Source organism: Macaca fascicularis, chromosome 13, assembly GCF_037993035.2.
Source record: "Macaca fascicularis isolate 582-1 chromosome 13, T2T-MFA8v1.1".
NCBI lineage: Eukaryota > Metazoa > Chordata > Mammalia > Primates > Cercopithecidae > Macaca > Macaca fascicularis.
Window position 1 is genome coordinate 110484501 of NC_088387.1, and position 21266 is coordinate 110505766.

At 49.5% G+C, this 21266-nt stretch overlaps 1 protein-coding gene across 41 annotated transcripts in view; it reads right to left on the reverse strand.

Annotated features, from left to right (window-relative positions):
* Positions 1–21266, reverse strand: part of GREB1 (growth regulating estrogen receptor binding 1) — a 160190-nt gene that overhangs the window by 14094 nt on the left and 124830 nt on the right. For 39 of the 41 annotated variants that reach the window (XR_012422657.1, XR_012422658.1, XM_065527411.2 and 36 more), the window contains 8 exons: positions 17939–18278; positions 16272–16387; positions 13889–14088; positions 12451–12540; positions 10359–10990; positions 8298–8400; positions 3134–3292; positions 1342–1484 (listed from right to left, as the gene is read on the reverse strand). Coding sequence is in view for 38 of the 41 variants with exons in the window: in XM_065527411.2 (XP_065383483.1) it covers positions 1342–1484; positions 3134–3292; positions 8298–8400; positions 10359–10990; positions 12451–12540; positions 13889–14088; positions 16272–16387; positions 17939–18278 (1783 nt within the window). In the remaining 3 variants the exon portion in view is untranslated. Of the gene's footprint in view, positions 1–1341; positions 1485–3133; positions 3293–8297; positions 8401–10358; positions 10991–12450; positions 12541–13888; positions 14089–16271; positions 16388–17938; positions 18279–21266 lie in introns of those variants that run through there. The other 2 variants (XM_074012344.1, XR_012422659.1) reach the window with 2 other exon arrangements.

Genomic DNA, 21266 nt, shown 5'->3' on the forward strand with positions numbered 1-21266 from the left:
GCAGACAGGGGCTGTTTCCCTCTGCAAAAGGGATGGAAAGAGAGGCCAGTGCTCTTGCCTCAGGCCTTTCTGAAAGCAGCCCAAGACATCAGCTGCCCTACACGCCTCTGCTCCCCAGCCAGGCATCTGACTAGCTCCCGCCAACTCTGGTCCTCTCCCTCCGCCCCTCTCTCCCTTGCTTGGGTCTGAAATGAAAAGAAATACTCCATTTAAAATAAATCCTCTCCCCTGTTTATAAATAACCAGCCTCCCAGGCACTCCATACACCTCTATGGGACTAAGAGACCAGTCTGAACACAGCTCTGCCCACACTGGGCTCCACTTGGAGTTCCTGCTGAAAGAGTCCTCGTTCCTCTCCACAGTGCCCACCAGGCGTTTTGTGGTCTGGCCTCTGCCTACCCTCCGAGTTTCGTGGCTGAGTGTACCCACCCCAAAGTCTGGGTTCCAGAAACACCCAACCCACATCACTTCCCATACCCCGGAAACCCCACCTCCCCTCTCCCACACATGCTGTCCCTCTCCCTTCATCTTATTAATTCTTGGCCCCTTGGCAAATTCTTATTAATTCTTCCAAATCTTCTCTCTTCCGCTCCCCACCCAAACAGGATCCTCATTTATAAAACAGGGACAATGAAATTTTAGTGTGAAGTAAATAGGACACTAGACAGGACAGTTCCCATCCAGTGCACCGTGAGTGGCCTGCAGGTGTGGCTTCAGGTGACCCACCAGAGCCTGAGGCAGCCAGAGCCCTGGGTCAGGAGCCTCATCCATTTCTATGTGTCCAGGATAAATATTTTCTATTGCATAAAAGATTGGGAGAGATTGATATATAAAAAGTGCCTAGGCACATTACCTAGCATGCAGTAGGTGCTCAATAAATGCAAATTCCTCCTCTTATCAATGGATTTCTGTGCCTCAACCATAGTACTCTTTTTGCCTGCTTCACATCATTATGTTTTGCTTATGTGCACATCTCCCTCCTAGTCTGAGTGTGGAGGATGGGGACAGAGTTGATTCAGCTCTGCACCCCCAGTACCTGGTACAGAATAAGCACCTGGTGAGCATCTGCTGCATTGGACTAACTTCTGCTAAAGATGATGACCACTTCCACGGCTGGGTAACTTGGCCACTGATAAACACACAACCCCAGGAGAACCATGGTGCTCTAGTTCCAGCAATAATTCCACAGACAATTGAAGGGAACAGAGGATGCAAATAGACCAGGAATCCAGGGCTTCCAGAACTCTCTATCTCCTACTCTGGAATGAAAGCGTGAGAGAGCAGGGGAATGGACGATGTGGGCCAAGGTGAAACGCCTGGTGGGGAGCTGCTAGGGCCTACCTGGTAGCGGGGGTGGAAGCCCATGTACTGGTGGCACTGCTCGCAGTGGTGGTAAGTGTTGTATGCTGCATACTTGGACAGTCTCATCCGTGCCGTCTGACGCCGCACATAAAGGTCCTCCGGCTTCCGGGACATCCCTCTGTCTGCACCAAATTCCCCAGGATTACAAAGCAGCAGGGAGCAAAGCAAATATTATCCCCTGCCTGCTCAAACAGAAACCAAAATGCTCAAAATGCCCAGACGACAGGATTCTGTTCTGTTGGGGAGGACTCCCTCTCACCTCCCTGGGCCCTGATGTGACAGCTGGTCAAAGGAGACAATGAAGGACCACAAAAGTGTCAGTGGAATAAACTAATTAAGGCACTGTCCATGTCATGTCTTACTGTAGACTAAAAACATTTCATCAGCACCTATGTAAAGATCCACTATACAATTTAAATCGATTGCCAACTTAACATGCCAGCACTGAATGCAGACGAACTGCCCCTTGTTTTTCTTTTTTTGTTTGGTTTTTGGAGACAAGGTCTTGCTCTGTCACTCAGGCTGGAGTACAGTGGCATGATCTCAGCTCACTGCAACCTCCGCCTCGCAGGTTCAAGTGATTCTCCTGCCTCAGCCTCCTGAGTAGCTGGGATTACAGGTGCATGCCACCACACCTGGCTAAGTTTTGCATTTTTTGTAGAGATGGGGTTTTGCCATGTTGGCCAGGCTGGTCTCGAACTCCTGACCTCAGGTGATCCGTCCACCTCAGCCTCCCAAAGTGCTGAGATTACAGGCGTGAACCACCACATCTGGCCCCGGCTTGTTTTTCAAATGACCTGGCCGATTAAGATGTTAACACTCTGCCTTCATTAGAGACTGGCCTACAAGAAGGATCCTTGGTGCAAGGGATCTATTCTGATATCAAAGATGATAAAGTTGTTGGTTTAAAATGGAGTCTCGTGGGTCACTGATATGGTTTGTCTGTGTCCCCACCCAAATCTATCTTGAATTGTAGCTTCCATAATTCTTACATGTTGTGGGAGGGACCTGATTGGAGATAACTGAATCATGGGGGCAGTTTCCCTAATACTGCCCTCATGGTACAGAGTAAGTCTCACAAGATGCGATGGTTTTATAAGGCGTTTCCCCTTTTGCTGGGCTCTCATTCTCTCTTGCCTGCTGCTATGTAAGACGTGCCTTGCGCTTTCCACCATGATTGTGAGGCCCCCTCAGCCACGTGGAACTGTGAGTCCATTAACCCTCTTTTTCTTTATAAATTACCCAGTCTCAGGTATGTCTGTCAGCAGCAGTGTGAAACGGACTAATACAGTCATTTCCTTTCTCATGGCATTTACCAAATCTTTCTAATCTAAGTTTATAATCGCGCTGGCCCCGGTACACTGCAGTGTCAGCACACCACAGATGTTGGGGATCCCTAAGGGGGAGGGAAAAATCAAGACATCGGGGGAGGAGAGGTGAACACGTGTACCCGTTTTGACAATTCCAAATTAGTAAGTAAACATACACATCTTTTATCTTATATTAACCAGAGTCTTCAGAATATTCCAATAGTGACAAATCAGCAAGGGTGTCATCATCATCACTTAGCACTTCCTGAGCAACACTCTTCAATTCACAGGTTTCCATTCCTCCCTTCCTCATACAGGGAGGTGGTGACCTCAGTTCTGTACTACGTATGGCAGGTTAATTCGTCACCACCTGATTTTATGCCTAACAAAATCCAGCTCGTCCCTTCAAGAGGCTGTGCCCATGCACTTTGGAAGGTGAAATGAGAGATTCAAAGTCTGACCTTCACTCTTTATACTCTGATAGTGTGAACAAATCAGGCTGGCATCTTCATACTTCGGGTCATGAATGATGTAGTCAAAGGGCAACTTCTTGAACAGCTCCAGGTCTGGCCAGGGGTCGCTAAGCTGGAGATAATGCCAGTCAGATTCTTCTCTGAGGTCTACAAGATTGGTAGAAACATAGATGTGACAAAATAGGAAGTGAAAACGATTTACAGTCATGCGTCGCTGAACAACACAGAATACGTTCTGAGAAATGTGACATCAGGCGATTCTGTCACTGTGCTAACATCCTAGAGTGCACTTACACACCTACACGGCACAGCCTGCTACACACTAGGATATGTGGTGTAGCCTACTGGTCTTGGGCTACAAACCTCTGAGCATGGATGTCCAATCTTTTAGATTCCCTGGGCCACATTGGAAGAATTGTCTTGGGCCACACATAAAATACACTAACACCAATGATAGCTGTTGAGCTTAAAAAAAAAAAATTGCAAAAAGAAATCTCATAATGTTTTCAGAAAGTTTACAAATGTATGTTGAACCACATTCAAAGCTGTCCTGGGCCACATGCAGCCCGTGGGATGGACAAGCTTGCTATATAGCACGTTATGGCACTAAATACTGCAGGTAATTGTAACACAATGTGAAGCATTTGTGTATCTTGGCCAGGCGCGGTGGCTCATGCCTGTAATCCCAGCACTTTGGGAGGCTGAGGCAGGTGGGTCACCTAGGGTCAGGAGTTTGAGACCAGTCTGGCCAACATGGTGAAACCCCGTATTTACTAAAAATACAAAGATCAGCCAGACATGGTGGTGGGTGTCTGTAATTCCAGCTACTCAGGAGGCTAAGGCAGGAGAATCACTCGAACTCAGGAGGCAGAGGTTGCAGTGAGCCTAGATCTCGCCATTGCACTCCAGCCTGGGTGACAAGAGCAAAACTCCATCTCAAAAAAAAAAAAAAAAGAAAAAAGAGAATTTGTGTATCTAAACACAGAAAAGGCATGGGGGAAATATGGTATAAAAAATGTAGAAGGGTGCACTATACCGGGCACCCATCATGCCTGGGGCTTGCAGGACTGGCAGTTGCTCCGGGTGAGTCAGTGAGTAAGCAGTGAGCAAATGTGAAGGCCTGGACATGGCCGTGCATTACTGGAGACTTTACACTCCCCTCTTAGGATACACTCGATTTATAAACAATATTTTTCTTTCTTCAATAATAAGTTAACCGTAGCTTACTATAACTTTTTTTTTATGATTATACTTTAAGTTCTAGGGTACATGTGCACACGTGCAGGTTTCTTACATATGTACACATGTGCCATGTTGGTGTGCTGCACCCATTAACTCGTCATTTACATTAGGTATATCTCCTAATGCTATCCCTCCCCCCACCCACTCCCCACAATAGGACCCGGTGTGTGATGTTCCCCTTCCTGTGTCCAAGTGATCTCATTGTTCAGTTCCCACCTATGAGTGAGAACACACGGTGTTTGGTTTTCTGTTCTTGCGATAGTTTGCTGAGAATGATGGTTTCCAGCTGCATTCATGTCCCCACAAAGGACACGAACTCATCCTTTTTTTATGGCTGCATAGTATTCCATGGTGTATATGTGCCACATTTTCTTAATCCAGTCTGTCACTGATGGACATTTGGGTTGATTCCAAGTCTTTGCTATTGTGAATAGTGCCACAATAAACATACGTGTGCATGTGTCTTTATAGCAGCATGCTTTATAATCCTTTGGGTATATACCCAGCAATGAGATGGCTGGGTCAAAAGGTATTTCTAGTTCTAGATCCTTGAGGAATCGCCACACTATTTTCCACAATGATTGAACTAGTTTACAGTCCCACCAACAGTGTAAAAGTGTTCCTATTTTTCCACATCCTCTCCAGCACCTGTTGTTTCCTGATATTTTAATGATCGCCATTCTAACTGGTGTGAGATGGTATTTTATTGTGGTTTTGATAACTTTTTAACTTTCTAACCTTTTTAACTCTTTGACTCTTTTGTAATAACACTTAGCTTAAAACAAATACATTGTACAACTGATCAAAAATGTCTTCTTTCTTGATATCCTCATTCCATGAGCTTAATATTTTAATTTTTCTACTTTTATTTGTTTTTTATTGTTGTTGTCATTTTTCTTGAGACAGAGTCTCGCTATGTCACCCAGGCTGGAGTACAGTGGCACCATCTCAGCTCACTGCAACCTCCACCTCCCGGGTTCAAGCGACTCTCCTGCCTCAGGCTTCGGAGTAGCTGAAATTACAGGTGCATGCCAACACATCCGGCTAATTTTTGTACCTTTAGTAGAGACGGGGTTTCACCATGTTCCCCAGGTTGGTCTCAAACTCCCAGCCTTGCCCCACTAGAAGGTCTTTAGGGGCAGTAATAGTCATGGAGCTGTCATCTCCTATGAGAACAATGCCTTCTTCTGAAGTCTCTCCTGAAGGACCTGCCCAAGGCCGTTCTACAGTTAACTGCTTTTTAATAAGTAGGAGTATAGTACCATAAAAGTATGGTAAATACATAAACCAGTAACAGCTGTTTATAATTATCAAGTGCTATGTACTGTACATAATTGTATGTGCTAGACTTTTGACAGTACTGGCAGTGCAGGTTTATTTACACCAGAATCGCTACAAACACTTGAGTAATGCCTCTTGCCACAGCATTCCGATGACTACGATATCACTAGGTGATAGGAATTTTTCAGTTCCCCTAGAATCTCATGGGACCAGTGTCACAGATGCAGTCTGTTGACCAAAACATCATTATGTGGTGCACGACTACATTTTAAATGTGCACAAAGGATGATGCTTGGAGTGCAATTGTTATTGAGTCCGTGGGCTGCTGGGACACCCCATTGTATCTGCAAGGCTCCTGACACATATTCCATTTTCAAGATTGTTCTAATGAGGCAAGAACGTGGATTCAGAGCTATCTCCATCCACAGGAACAGCCTTGTGCTGTTTGCTGTGAGAATGGCTTTGCTCTCCTGTCCTAAGTCTGACTTCCACTCCGGCCAGAGTCCTGACCCAGAGGACCTCAGCCCTGTGCTTCACTCCAGCCCGTCTCCCCAGGTGACCACACTGGTGGCCAAAGCCAGCAAAACCTGCATAGCTTCCTTTCTTGCCTCTATCTAAATGCTCCCCAGCCAATATGGCTCAGCTCCTGTCACTCCACCTGTAGAAAGGCCCTTGGAGTGCTCCAGCCCAGGGCCTTCTCCCTTCTGGTGCCAACAACATTCGTAGTCCAAACCAGTTTTCCATTTACCATGTCTCATCTCACATGGTGATCATTGTAGTCTATGGTGCTTACTAAATGTCTGTCAGCTAAAAGGTAGAAAAATCTAGTTGGCCCAACTCAAATTATAAAACATGTTGATTATATTAAATACATGTCCTACTATAGTGCACACATGGGCAGAGTGCATGTCCATAGGAAGGCAGGGGAGAAATGCCTATGAATATTTAATAGGTTTTGGTCAAGCATGGTGGCTCACACCTGTAATCCCAGAACTTTGGGAGGCTGAGGTGGGTGGATCAGTTGAGGTCAGGAGTTCGAGATGAGCCTGGCCAACATGGTGAAACCCTGTCTATACTGAAAATACAAAAATTAGCTGGGCATGGTGGCACATGCCTATAATTCCAGCTACTCCAGAGGCTGAGACAAGAGAATCACTTGAACCTGGGAGGTGGAGGTTGCAGTGAGGCGAGATGGTACCACTGCACTTCAGCCTGGGCAACAGAGCTAGACTCTGTCTTAAAAAAAAAAAAAAGGTCTTGGTGCTCTGTGTGTGTCACATTTAATCCCTATAAAACCCTATAAAACAGAAATTATCCCTATTCAACGAAAGAGATAAGATATAAAGAATGGGCTTTATCATTGAACAAACTGGGTTCAGATTCTGTCTTCATCACTGGTATGTCCAAGAAAGAAAGGAGACAAATTCAGCAGGGCTGCAGACTTCATCTGAAATGTGGTTCCAAACCGTGGGGAAACCTTAGAAAACTCAGAGCCAGGCTGAAGAGCCTCTCCTTTCCTGGGAGGGAAGGCCGAGGGCTGGAAGGGTTTCCTTGGCTCCAGATTTTCTCCAAATCAAAACTGAAGCACAGTTGACAGCACCGCACCAAGTGCCCTTCAGCACCAGTGCAGCTGGCTGGCAAGCTCTCCACAACACAGACAGGACTGTCTGACAAGCTCGCTCTCCCAGCACAGCAGACTCATTGACCAGACCAAGTTTATGAGCCCCTGGGAGGAGTGATGATGAGGAAACAGGGGAGGTTATTTTATATGAGCTCAAAAAGAAGCTGATCTTTTTTTTTTTTTGAGATGGAGTCTCGCTCTGTCGCCCAGGCTGGAGTGCAGTGGCACGATCTCAGCTCAGTGCAAGCTCCGCCTCCCGGGTTCCCGCCATTCTCCTGCCTCAGCCTCCCGAGTAGCTGGGACTACAGCCGCCCGCCACCACACCCGACTAATTTTTTTGTATTTTTAGTAGAGACGGGGTTTCACCATGTTAGCCAGGATGGTCTCGATCTCCTGACCTCATGATCTGCCCGCCTCGGCCTCCCAAAGTGCTGGGATTACAGGCGTGAGCCACCGCACCAGGCCAAGAAGCTGATCTTAATCAGGGTAAACTCTGTTCTGGAAACGAGAACAGGATTTTCCCCACATTTCACGTATTTCTATTGTGCCCCAAGACACTGACCTCCCTGCCCAGCTGCCTGAGCAGGAAACCTCCCCTGAGAGGTAAGTCTGCTTTGCAGAGGCAGCAGTCAAATCTAATTCCATCCAGCCCTGCCACTACTCAGCTGGGCTCCCAGGCATGTGATTTATGAGGAGAATGGAACATCTACCTCACACTGGGCCTAGGAAATTAACATGGTAACTTACGCAAAGTATCGAGTTCAGCACTCCACATGCAGAAGGTACTCAGTAAACAGTCATCTACTAATCGTAATTGTATCCCTACAGCAAAGGCCTGATACTGAGAAAAATGACTACAAGATAAATAGCACCCCCTATAAGGTCCTTGGGATGAGTCTGATCATGAATCTGAGAATTCCATCTAGAAAGTGAAATATAAAATTAAAGTCACTTGAGAAAGTGATGCAGGTGGTTCCAAGCCCACGTATCCCCAAACAGATAACTCACTGATATTGATCTCCTCCTCGTCATAGACATCCACTTCCGTGAGCCGAACAAGCATCCTGGACAGGACACTGAGGAACTGCAGGTAGGCGCCTGTCTTCCCGATCTGTAAAGGTATGGGAGTTAAAACCCCCAGTGAGGAAGCCCTATCCATGTGCCAGGCACCGGCTGAACACCTGGCATGGCTCCTGCCATCTGCCTCACTTGAAGATCCTGTCTTTAAAATGAGAGCCCCGTGGATGCATAGATATTTGAAGGGAACAAGCATGGCAGGTGGACAAATGGACTCCCACGAGCACAAGGCCTTCCTGCTTAAATATCTTCGCAAATGCATCTCTAGATTTTAACCAGCCGCATTTTTCAGCTGTTAGAAATAGAATTTTATCATAAGCTGAAGAAAGCTGCTTCCAAAAAATAGGATACTATAAAACATAATGTCTTATGAATCTTGCAAATTGCTTGTCTTAATCCATATGTCTGTACAAGATAGCAAAATTCATTGCATAAGACATTTTTAAAAAGTGCTTCTTGTATTTCTCCTTCTAAACCCAGGAAAAGAACGACTTTCTTCTTCCTTCTCCTGCTTCCTGTAACACAGAGTTCCCTTCTTCCCCAGCCAAGCTTCAGGGTAGCATACCTCCTATTAATCTTAGTTCATTTTGGTTATTACTGTTGAGAAGTACTCATGGTCTGGCCCAGTACCCTCCTTGCACCCCTGTATAAAGAGCCACTACAAGCGGGGTGGCTCACGCCTGTAATCCCAGCACTTTGGGAGGCTGAGGCGGGTGGATCACGAGGTCAAGAGATCGAGACCATCCTGGCCAACATGGTGAAACCTCGTGTCTACTAAAAATACAAAAAAAATACCGGGCGTGATGGCATCCGCCGGTAGTCCCAGCTACTCAGGAGGCTGAGGCAGGAGAATCGCTTGAACCCGGGAGGCAGAGGCTGCAGTGAGCCGAGATCGTGCCACTGCACTCAAGCCTGGTGACAGAGCGAGATTCTGTCTGAAAAATAACAATAATAATAAATAATAACAATAATAAATAAGAGAGCCACTCCAGGGACGTGCTTTCCAAGCACCGAGCCCAACGCCTGGTTCATGCTACAACTCAGCAAATGCCGATGAATGGAAATAACTAAGTTTACAGAGGAAAACATGACACCCAAGCACAGGGAAGCTTCAGAGAAAAAATCTGCAATACAGATGATAGACAAAGGACAAAAATCTGTAATATCTAAAGCACTTCTACGAATCAACAAGAAATGTCAAATGGCCTAAAGGAAAAACAAATAAGAAAAACCAGAAAATCACTGAAAAAGAAGTCCCAATGACCAGTAAAAATAAAAGAAAATGTCAATCTTACTAGTAAAACTGTAATGTATTATTTTTCACCTATCAAAGAGACAACAATTTTAAATTGATAATATCCAATAGTGTGAGGGTGTGGAAGAAGGGAGACTCCTCGGTAAGAAACATATTGTTCATTGTACAAGTTTAAGACACAAATGGATACTGAACCGCATTCCAACCCCAAAGCCCAGCTCCGTTCTGAAGAGCAGACCTCAGTCCCCAGCCCTCCTCCTCCCCACATGCTCATGCCCAGGAGATTCTGCCATTGAGAGGTGAAATGGACTTTCGCTATTAAGGAAACACCATGCACTGGGGGAGGGCTGCGACGGGGAAACAGAACCCCCAGTTCCCCGTTCATGGTTCACCGAAAGCTTCCAGTGGAGAACCCAGAGTTTTGTTTCTATTTGTTAGAGAACATGCGCAGTGGCCGAGTAAGATGACGTGGGGTGAGGAACCGTAGTCTGATACACCCAGAGAGGTCTCCCGTCCACCCCCAACATCACACAGGAAGGAATGGAAGCCACCAGCCCTGAGTGGCAGATGAGTCCCGCCCTCCTCCCTCTGGTCCACTCCAGGCCATTGGAGAAGATTCCATCATGGGAAGCGTGAAAAGTGAAGACGCGGTGCGGTCACCCCCATGCCTGCCTTCCAGATGGGAGTGTGAGGACCCCCCAGTCTGGGGCTATGCTGGGGGAGCGAGCAACACCCACCTGAGGGGGGCCGCTGAGCAGCAGCCTGCGGGGGTGGAAGCCGTCCACGCGGCCCTCGGCCCGGTTGCCGTAGTCCATGTGGTTGGGCCGGGGCACCGTCCACTGCCGGTAGTAGAGGGACTGCTCGGTGGACGTCATGGTCTTGCTGAGCAGGGGGCGGAAAGAGCTGGCCCACATGACTGAGGGGGAGGGCAGCAGGGAGGCAGCCTTGGGCAGGCCGCTGCTGTCAGTGGACACAACCATGTCATATACGAGCTTGGGCAAGAAGACGATGGGTGGCTGGCGACAGGCCTTGGTCAGGGAGCACTGGGAGGCCTGCAGGACCCACATGCCGGCAGCAGGCGCCACGGATGAGGAGGACGAGCCCGAGGAGGAGGACAGCTGGGAGCATGACGAGGTGACCGACACCTGGACGCTCCTCTGGCTGGTCTTGAGGCTGCAGTCAGGCTGGGGTGTCAGCCCGGGACTGTGCCTGCTGATGGCCGACGGTGGCCCCTGACTTGCCCGGGGCCTCTGTTTCTCACCAGGGGCTCTGCCCTCCTCTGTGGGGCCACAGGGCTGGGGCGACCTGGCATGCTCTCCCTGGGGGAGCCCTGTGGGCTGAGCCGAGGACTCACCACCGAGCGCTGAACCTGCGGAGAGATGAACCTGGTCAGGGATGTCCTAGAAGGTACCTGTCCCAGAAGTGACCCATCCCAGGAGTGACCTGTCCCAGGAGTGGCCCATCCCAGGAGTGACCTGTCCCAGGAGTGGCCCATCTCAGGGGCGACTCGTCCCAGGAGTGGCCCATCTCAGGGGCGACTCATCCCAGGAGTGAGCTGTCCCAGAGCTTGCCGGTGGCTCCTGTTTCTGCCCCAAGCCTCCTGTACTTGTGTTTCAGGCAAACAGACCCAGTGGTTGCGGCGCTGGCTTTTCTGACTGAGCTCCGGCCTATGAGGCAGGGCTTCTTTCGGTCTCCGAGCTCTGGGCTGAGGGTGAAGAGGCTCAGTGCTGACTCCATCAGGGGTGTCTGGGAGCACAGGCACAGGAGATGAGGGAAAAAGGAGATGCCCCCAGCCAGTCTCCTGGTGGGCTCTGACCTCTGACCTTTCCCCATCCCAGATCAAACAGCAGCGACTCTCAGCCGTTCCCCCAGCCACAGCTAGGTGCCTCCCTGCCTCCCGCAATGGGGGCCTGCGGCCAGCGCACCTGTCCCTGCACCCAGGCCCTGTGCGTCTTGCCCCTGAGCCTCTCAGCCCTTAAGGCTCCCTCCATTTATAACACCTTCTGCAAGGCCTGGTTGGGGGTCAGCTGCTCTCTCAAACCTGTGGTAACCTCCCCTACCCTGAAATCTGCCCTCTGCCTTGGGACAAAAGTACAGACTTCCTCATATGTGAAGTGAAAATGTGTGCGAAAAACGACTGCAAAATAGCACGTCTTTTATGAGAACGATGAGTTCGTTCCTTGAGGTCAGGTCTACATCTCATTTATCCTCAGGGCTGATCCAGATAGCAAGGAGGCCCTCATAATGCTTGTGGCGGGAAGACGGGACACTCTTTCATGTTCGTGGTCCTGACTGCTCTCGGAGACAGATGGACCCCTTAGGGCAGAGACCATGTAAAGCCTGTGATTGGCACTGCCCACTTCCTGTGGCTCTGGCTACATGGAGGGCTCATGAGCTTGTATTGCCTTTTGTTGCTCTTCCCCCAGTGAAGTCTCCGTGTCTATTTCTCTCCTTGTGCTCAGCTGCTCTCTCCACAGGGCACGGGGTTTTCCCAAGCTAACAGCAGCAGGGAGAACATCCGGGGACCCGCCCCTAACATGGCCAGACTCAGCCTGAGGCCCCAGCCACAGTAAGGGGCAGCATCCATGGTCTTCAACTGAGGACAGGGGCAGCGGAACCCTACAGTCTTGCTCAGTCTTCAAGTTCTCCAATCCCAAGTTCACCAGAACATTTACTCTCTAGAGTCCAGTGCTTCAAAGATTTCCTTATCTTTCCAGTTCTGATGGAAAATAAAGGATCAGCAAATAGCCCTATATATGTTTCTTTTCATTCTCTGAAACCTCAAAAACCAGTTCGCTGATCTGGTCCTTCCCGCGTGGGAAGACTCACCGGACGCCTTGGAGGAGAGGGACGAGGATGCTGAGTCGTGGGAGTGGGACCTCTCCCTTTTCATGGGGCTTCTCTTCTCCAAGGTGGAGCCTGTTTCAAAACACACAGGCTGAGAATGCACCGAAATAACCATCCCTGACATTTGCCCAGCACTTTGCAGTGTGTAAAGTGTGTTCCGATGATCACCTCTCCTCAGCCATTCACTCATTCACTGCCATCTTCCAGGCCCCCACCATGGACAGGGCCCTGAGGAGACAGGAGTGGGCTGTGGTGCAGGGAGGCACTCTGGGTGCAGCAAAGGCCCCTGCCCATGAGGCACAGCTGCAAGCTGGTAGAGGAGATGTAAAAAAGACGGGTCGGGGAGCCTGCGGGAAAAGCAGGGCATCTCCTGGAAGAGGGGGCAGCTGGCCTTCGTGCTGAAGGGCCACACGGATTTCCAGGTAAAGCAGAGAAAGGAAAACTCCAAGCAGCAGGAAGGGAAGCCGTGCAGCGCAGAGGCCAGGAGGGCAGAGCACAGCCCGGCCACTGCAAGTTTAATGCGGGCCAGTGCGCAGTGCAGTGGGGGCTGTGGGTAGAGAGGAGCAGATGGTGAAACTAAAGAAGGGGGTCCTGAGACGCCAGGGAGCATGGAGATGTGCAGCAGATACCCACAAGTGAAAGAATTAAATCAGAGTCCCTGCTGTGCTTCGAAAAGACGGCTAGAGGTGGGCAGGTCCTTCCATCTGCATTTTACAGACGAGCAAGCTGAGGCTAGCAGAGGTCCCATAGTCAAGACAGAGGAGGGAGACCACAGACCCAGTCTAGTGCCCACACCCACCTCCTTCCCCTCTACACACTCCATAAATGCTTTCTAGTTTTTGTATGATTGTCTACATATTTCTCATCACATTGTTGACTACAGTCAATGCCTTGTGATGTTATCATTTATGTGTCCTATGAAAAAGATGGCATCAGATTTGAAAAGTCTGCAAATGAGCCTGTTTTCATAAATCTTAAGAATGGACAGCATGCTGTTGGGTTGATGCACAGAGGAAATAAGCAAGCAAATCACACCGGGTCAGAATCCCACCAGTGAGTGGAATGAGGAACTCTAAGAAATTTTGAACTTGAACTCTAAATAATCTTAATTTTTCTTCCTACTCTTTAAGAATTCTAGAACTAGGAAGAACCTCTATAGGGATTTCCATTTTCTCACACCACCAAAAGAGACGGGGAGAAAACAAGCAAAATCTGAATTCAAGGAGAGCTCTACCATTTCCTCCAACACTGGAAATGTTGGAAACAACACTGGAAATCCAGAGCTGCTGTCCAGCAGAGAGGCCCCAGGACCTGCTGAACTGGAGACGGCTGTCTCCATAAGCACAGGCAGCCTCAAAGCTCAGAAGCCAAGAAAGACGTGCTGACATGGACACCTAGGCTGAGGGCAGCCACCCCTCACCTTCTGTCCCCAGCTCCTCATCCTCGTTGTCTGTGCTGCTCAGCTTCTCTGCATCACTTTCCAAGGCCTCGTTCCTAGCCCCCTTCTCCAAGGGAACCTCGTTGCTCACAAAGTAGGCAGCCAGGCCCAGCTCCTGCTCCAAGGCTGTTCTCACCAAGCAGGACGAGTTTATCAATCGCAGGTCGCAGTACCTCAAAGACCTAGCAAGACACAGAAGAGAGTGTCTGTTTAGCGCCTTCCACAAGTGGGGTGCTGTTCCCACTGCTATAGGCAGCACTGATCAGGACCATGCCCCACCTTCCTGGTGAGGACCCAGGGACTCGTACAAGTGGAAAAGCCAACAGTGTTACTGGCAGCTTGCAGCAACAAATTCAGTATAATAGTAAATCTTTGGGGACACCCACTGTGCACTTAGCCCTGTGCTGCATTAACTTTTGGACCAGATAAAAAAGGGGCTTGAACCTGAGCTCTGCTATAAGGCTCTGATTTTTTCATCTGAAAGATGGGAATAAATATTAATAACCATCTGGCTGGGTGCGGTGGCTCATGCCTGTAATCCCAGCACTTTGGGAGGCCAAGGCGGGCCGATCACTGGAGGTCAGAAGTTCGAGACCACCTAACCAACATGGCAAAACCCCATCTCTACTAAAAATAGAAAAATTAGCCAGTTGTAGAGGCGGGTGCCTGTAATCCCAGCTACTCGGGAGGCTGAGGCAGGAGAATCACTTGAACCCGGGAGGTGGAGGCTGCAGCGGAGTTGAGATTGCGCCACTGTACTCCAGCCTGGGCAACAGAGTGAGACTCCATCTCAAAAAAATAAAAATAAAAATAAAAATAAAAAGCATCTAAGTCCACTGTGACAAAGATTAAATGTAATCAGTGGGCATTCAATTATTCAATCCAAGTGAACACATGCCAGGGTACTAGATGCTAGAAATACGATGGCGATCAAGTCGGACACCAACAAGCAATGCTGTGAGCAGGAGAGGAAAGGCCAACCCATGCTCAGACTCACGCAGCAGAAACACAACCAAGGCAAAGGGTTTAGAGAGGGGTGCGTGAGGGTTCCAATGGGGCTCTGAAACTTACTGCTCAGGTGACCTCAGGCAAATGATCGTTCATTGACTCAACCATAAAACAGGATGGTGACACTACTGCAGCAAGGAGTAAGTTTTATATGAAAAGTCTATCATGACACCTGGTACAAAGAAGGTACCAGAAGGTGCCTGGTATAAAGAAGGTTACAGAAGGTGTCTGGTACTCAGCAAACGCTTGCTAAAATTTAAAACAGATTAAGACATTGTCTCAGTCCTTAAGGAGTTGAAGAAGAAAAGAATTAACCCATGTGAAATAGCAACAACCAAGGTCAAATGTTCTGGAGCCCCCCCCTTCCCCTGGCCCATGAGTACGCAGCATGCAGAGGGCTGTTTGCTAAAGTGTGGGGTGGTCCTGGGGGAAGAAGCCAGGCCCACTGCCAGCCAGACTGGCTTAATCTCAGTAGGCCTCAGTTTCTTCATCTGTAAAATGGGACTACTGAAATAGCACCTCTCCCCCAGGGTTAAGGTGAGAGTAAAATGAAATAAAACATAAAAGAAGAATCTAGGACAGTGCCCAGAACATACAGGAACTCCACTGATGTCGGCTTTTACTATCTGTGGCCGGCCGTCTGCTCTTCTCCATGGGTATGAAGTCTCTAAAACCCAATCTGTCACTACCAATCCAAGAAACCGCCTTACAGGAGGCCCAGTGACCTGAGTCTCGAGTGTCTGCATGTCTGTGTGGTGGCCTAGAGACCTTCCCCCAGGGGACATCGAGTGGATGTGTGGCTGAGACTTTCCAGGCTGTGATGGCTTCGGAGGGACACACCTTCTGAGACAGTCCACTCTGTGCCGGAAGAATCAGCTCTTCCCAAGCAGCGTCAGTTGCCCCCACTCCCAGAACACCTCCTAAGCCAGGAGGGCCCAGGCATTGCGGCGGCCTAGGTACCAACAGGAACTGTGGCCGCAAGTCCTGGAGCGGATGCCTTACTGTCCAAGGCAGAACTGCCATCCCCAGCGCACACAGAGCGCCCCATGGGGAGAAACTGAACTCAGGAGGCTTTAAATCCTGACTCCAGCTGTAGGGCCTCCACTCGCAGAGCCCGGCCACAGCCATCACCATGAGCCCAAACAGTGCCTTTCTGACAATCAGGAAAAGGGGCACCAGCCTTAGACGCACTCAGGCCCCTGCTGGGAAAGCCACGATGAAGGTCCTACCCACGGTGCCTGTGAATGCGAGTGGTGCTGCCTGCCGTCAGGGCATGGCAGCGCCCTGACATGCTCCCTGAGGGGGCCCAGGCAGCCAGCTCCTCAGAGACCCCCAGGGGCATAACCCCTCCACTCACCTCGGCAAGGACTCCCCGTGCGGGTCCATCCCACTGAAGATCAGGATGCACGGCAGACCCTCCAGCTCCAAGTAAGTCTGGGGTCTCCACTCCACATCCTCGATTTTCTGCCACATCTGCAGATAACGAAAAAGAAATAAAGCCACAGACACCTCCCTTCCCAACCAGCCCAGCTCAGAGGAACCCCTGATGGCCTCCCACGCCAATTTAAACTCCTTGAACTACATCTTCTAACCAAAAGGAAATTTCTTGAGACTGCAAATTAGCACACCATGAAAGATGGGAATTTTCAGTCGCCTAGAACATGTAGACTAGTCAGCCAGAGGGTGTCCAAGACATCTGTCAGCTGACCAGCTGCGTGAAAGAACGTCTGTGTTGTCAGCTGCTCCTTACGTTTTTTTGTTTGTTTGTTTTTTGTTTTTTGAGGCAGAGTCTCGCTCAGTCACCCAGGTTGGAGTGCAGTGGTGCAATCTCAGCTCACTGCAACCTCCACCTCCAGGGATCACGTTATTCTCCTGCCTCAGCCTCCCAAGTAGCTGGGACTACAGGTGCATGCCACCCCATCTGGCTAATTGTTGTATTTTTAGTACAGACAGGGTTACTCCACGTTGGTCAGGCTTATCTCAAGCTCCTGACCTCAGGCGATCCGCCCGCCTCGGCCTCCTCAAGTGTTGGGATTACAGGCGTGAGCCACCGCGCCCAGCCAGCTGTTCATGTCTTGCCTGTGTTCTCTCCTGACAGTGTCCTCCCTTTCATTCCTGTTTTCCACTCATTTGTTCTTTCCCTAACCCTTTTGCACTTTCTGTCACCTGCGGGTTAAGTGAGAACCTACTATGGGTCAGGTGCTGTGCTGGGCTTTGGGGGGCTGAGTTCTGTGGGGATGGCCCTCACCCCCCACCATCAGGGAGGGGGGCTGGATGACAGGCAGGGAACATGGCACTGCCCTGGGCATGGTGGAGGGAGAGGGTGGCTTCCTGAAAGAGGAAAGACGCCAAGCTAAGTGCTGCAGAAAATAAGCAGGGCAGCTCACACCTGGAACCCAGCACTTTGGGAGGCTGAGGCAGGATGATCGCTTGAACTCAGGAGTTTTAGATCAGCCAGGGCAACATAATGAGACCTTGTTTCTCCTAAAAATTTTAAAAATTAGCCAAGTGTGGTGGCACACGCCAGTGGTTCCAGCTACTCAGGAGCCTGAGGCAGGAGGATCCCTGGAGCCCAGGAGCTCAAGGCTGCAGTGAGCTGTGATCGCGCCACCACACTCCAGCCTGGGTCACAGAGTAAGACCCTGTCTCAAAGGAGAAAATAAAGAAGCATCAGCTAAACAAAGAAGAGAGGAAATGGATCCCCAGGAAAAAAGAAAGCAGGCTGCTGCTGCGCAGAGGCCGCAAGTCATAAGGCAATGCTGCAGGGGTGTGGGGGTGCTGCTGGGGCGGAGGGCAGGGGTGGGGAATCACAGAGAGGAGGCTGGGGGGTGGCTGGGTCTAAGCAAGCCACGCTGGCCACGCTGTGGGGTTTGTGCCACTTCCTGCCTCTGGTGGGCCCCTCAGCTCTCCCAGGTACTCCCCGCGCACAGCACCTACCTCCGCCCCTCCCCGCGCACAGCACCTCCCTCCGCCCCTCCCCGCGCACAGCACCTCCCTCCGCCCCTCCCCGCGCACAGCACCCACCCTGAGCTGCTTTACGAAGTGCTTCCCCACAGTGACGCCCGAGCTGGGACTGCCCAGGATGATCTCGAAGTGCTCCTCCAGCGCCAGCCGGGCCCGCACGTGGGCCAGCCGCTCATAGGCCACGGCCGCCAGGGGCGAACAGGGCACCCGCAGCAGGACCATGAGCCCGTGGCCACAGGGGCACTGCTTCGGGGAGTTGAGGAGGTTCTGCGTGATCTCCAGCGTCTCCACCGACGTGTAGTTCTTCATCTGCGGGAGGCCGCTCACGGCCATCAGGGCGGCCGCGTAGTGCTGCACGAGAACAAAGGTCCTGATCACCGCGCTGTGCAGGCGGGGGAACCTGCAAGGAACACAGAGAGACCATGCCTGTGACGGCTGCGCCCGCCGGCCTGCTGCTGCCAAGTCACCCAAGACATCCGTCACTCCGGCACAGGCAATTCCTGCATTACACACAGTTGTGCTGCCTTTAGAAGGTGGTTGTGGGAACCTGAATGAGAAGCCTTCTTTAGAAACCAAATTATACAGTCCTTTTTTTTCCAGCTGGGAAACAAAAACATAGGTTTGTTGTTATTATGTTTTTCAGCATTTGGCACTTAGTAGCTGCTCAATAAATATCTGTCCGATGAATTAGCTGATGAAGAAATGGTATAAATGCCTATTTTGTCTCTATCAGCATAATGTGCAGTTCTCTGAGGAGGTGGCTAAGTTGCCCCAAGTTCCTACTAGAAACAGGAGAACCACCAGCAATCAATATGGAAATGCAGCTACCAGAGGCCCTAGTTCTAAAGGCACATCTCTGTGTTCACTTCGATCACAGTGAATTATTAGAAATATAACTAAACATATTTTAATGTGACAGATGAATTACAAATCAGAACTTATCCAGCCAAATCAAGAATCCCAGTTTTGGCTTTAAAACTGTGGTTACTATATGTGTCCCCACACAAAGGTGGTGGCTGCTCCCACAACCACCTGCTCTCCTAGAGTGGCTCTGACCCATTAGTCAAACAGACCCCAGGGCACCAATGGAAAAGGCCAGGCCCCTGTAGATGATGGTGTTTCTCAACGGGAATAAATAAAGTGGTATCCACTTTATGCACAATGTTCTTCTGGGTTGATTGAGCTGGAATGGATCCCCCTAACTCTGGGTTTTTGTAGCAAAGGTAAGGTAGTTTCTCAACCTACAGAAAAGAGTTCCACACCGTGGCCATGCCACCCTGTGAGTTCTATCAGGGCAGCCAGCTCGCCTTCCTACAGCACCTGATAGCATTTCTGACATTGCGATGACATCTCTGCTCCTGCTTCCTGACCATCCTCCTCCTTTTCTTCATCCTTCCTTCAGCACTTCATCCACTATGCAGGTCACATAAGCTGGAAGCCGGCCTGGCAAGCTTCTCATTACAAGTGCCATCTCAGGAAGGCATAACTGGTCCACAGACTCTGGCATGAAGGGGACTCAGCAGCCCACAGACTGCTCTACCTACCCCTGGTGCACCGGTCAAATAATGCCCAGGAAACAGACTGCCTGAGGTCAGGAGTTTGAGGCCACCCTGGCCAACATGATAAAACCCTGCCTCTACTAAAAATACAAAAATTAGTCGGGCATGGTGGCACACGCCTATAATCTCAGCTACTTGGGAGGCTGAGGCAGGAGAATTGCTTGAACTCGGGAGGTGGAGGTTGCAGCAAGCCAAGATCATGATCACCACTGCACTCCGGCCTGGGCCACAGAGCGAGACTCCATCTCAAAATAAATAAATAAATAAATATACATAAATAAATAAAAATAAATAAATAATAATGCTGCCCAGGAAGAAAGAAAGTGCAGTAGGAAAAATGGGCTCTGCTCAAAGGACAGAGACTTCCGCTTCTGACAAGATGGAACAACGGGATCAGATTTCTCCTCCCATCTGAAACAGCTGAAAAACTGAACACATAAGTGAAACAACTGCATTTCAATACATGGAACATCAGGCAGTGAAAGACAGTGATCCTAACGATGTGAGACAAATCAGGTGAGCCCCCCAGCTTCTGCCTACAGTTTCTGGGATGTATTCAGGGAAAGGGAAGCCAGCGAAGCTCGGTGGTCTCCCTGAGTTGAGGAGGGTATTGAATTCCAGGAAAACCAAGGCAGCTAGAGATCACAGGGCAAAGTACCAAAGAGGAGAGATCTGCAGAGGGTCTCCCTAAAGTCTTCAGCTGACATGAGCAGTGCACATATGTAAGGAAACGACCCAAGGCCAAAACAAGAATCCTTTGGTTGCAAAAGAATTAAAGGGAACAATGTCTCAAGTTCATGTAGGGCTGGGAATAGTTCCTGTTTCCACAGCCAATAGGGAACACCTCTGAGTCATGAAACATTATAGAGTAACTTTTGGCAAAGTTAGCCTTACATTAAATACTGTTCTGGTCCTGCCTGACAAAGTTTAAAACCAGGACCTGGAAGATTAAACTGTATCCAAGTAACTTAGTTGTATCTCCCCGCCTCAAAAAACTCAGTATTTACAGACATACAAATATATCTAGCACCCAACAAGGTAAAATTGACAATATCTGGCATTCTCTCAAAAGTTACCAGACATGTAAATAAGAAGGCAAATATGATCCATAATTGTAGGGAAAAGAAAGAGAGATCAGACTATTATTGTGTCTATGTAGAAAAGGAAGACGTAAGAAACTCCATTTTGACCTGTATCCTGAACAATTGCTTTGCCCTGAGATGCTGTTAATCTGTAACTCTGCCCCAACCTTGAGCTCACAAAAACATGTGTTGCATGGAATCAAGGTTTAAGGGATCTAGGGCTGTGCAGGATGTGCCTTGCTAACAAAATATTTACAAGCAGTATGCTTGGTAAAAGTCATTGCCATTCTCCAGTCTCAATAAACCAGGGGCACAATGCACTGTGGAAAGCCGCAGGGACCTCTGCCCTGGAAAGCCGGGTATTATCCAGGGTTTCTCCCCGTGTGATAGTCTGAAATATGGCCTCATGGGATGGGAAGGACCTGACCGTCCCCCAGGCCCACACCCATGAAGGGTCTGTGCTGAGGAGGATTAGTAAAAGAGGAAGGCCTCTTGCAGTTGAGATAAGAGGAAGGCCTCTGTCTCCTGCCTGCCCCTGGAACTGAATGTCTTGGTATAAAACCCGATTGTACATCTGTTCATTTCTGAGATAGGAGAAAAACCGCCCTGTGGCGGGAGGTGATGCGTGTTGGCAGCAATGCTGCTTGGTTACTCTTTACTCCATGGAGATATTTGGGTGGAGAGAAGCATAAATCTGGCCTGCGTGCACATCCAGGTATAGTACCTTCCCTTGAACTTATTTGTGAC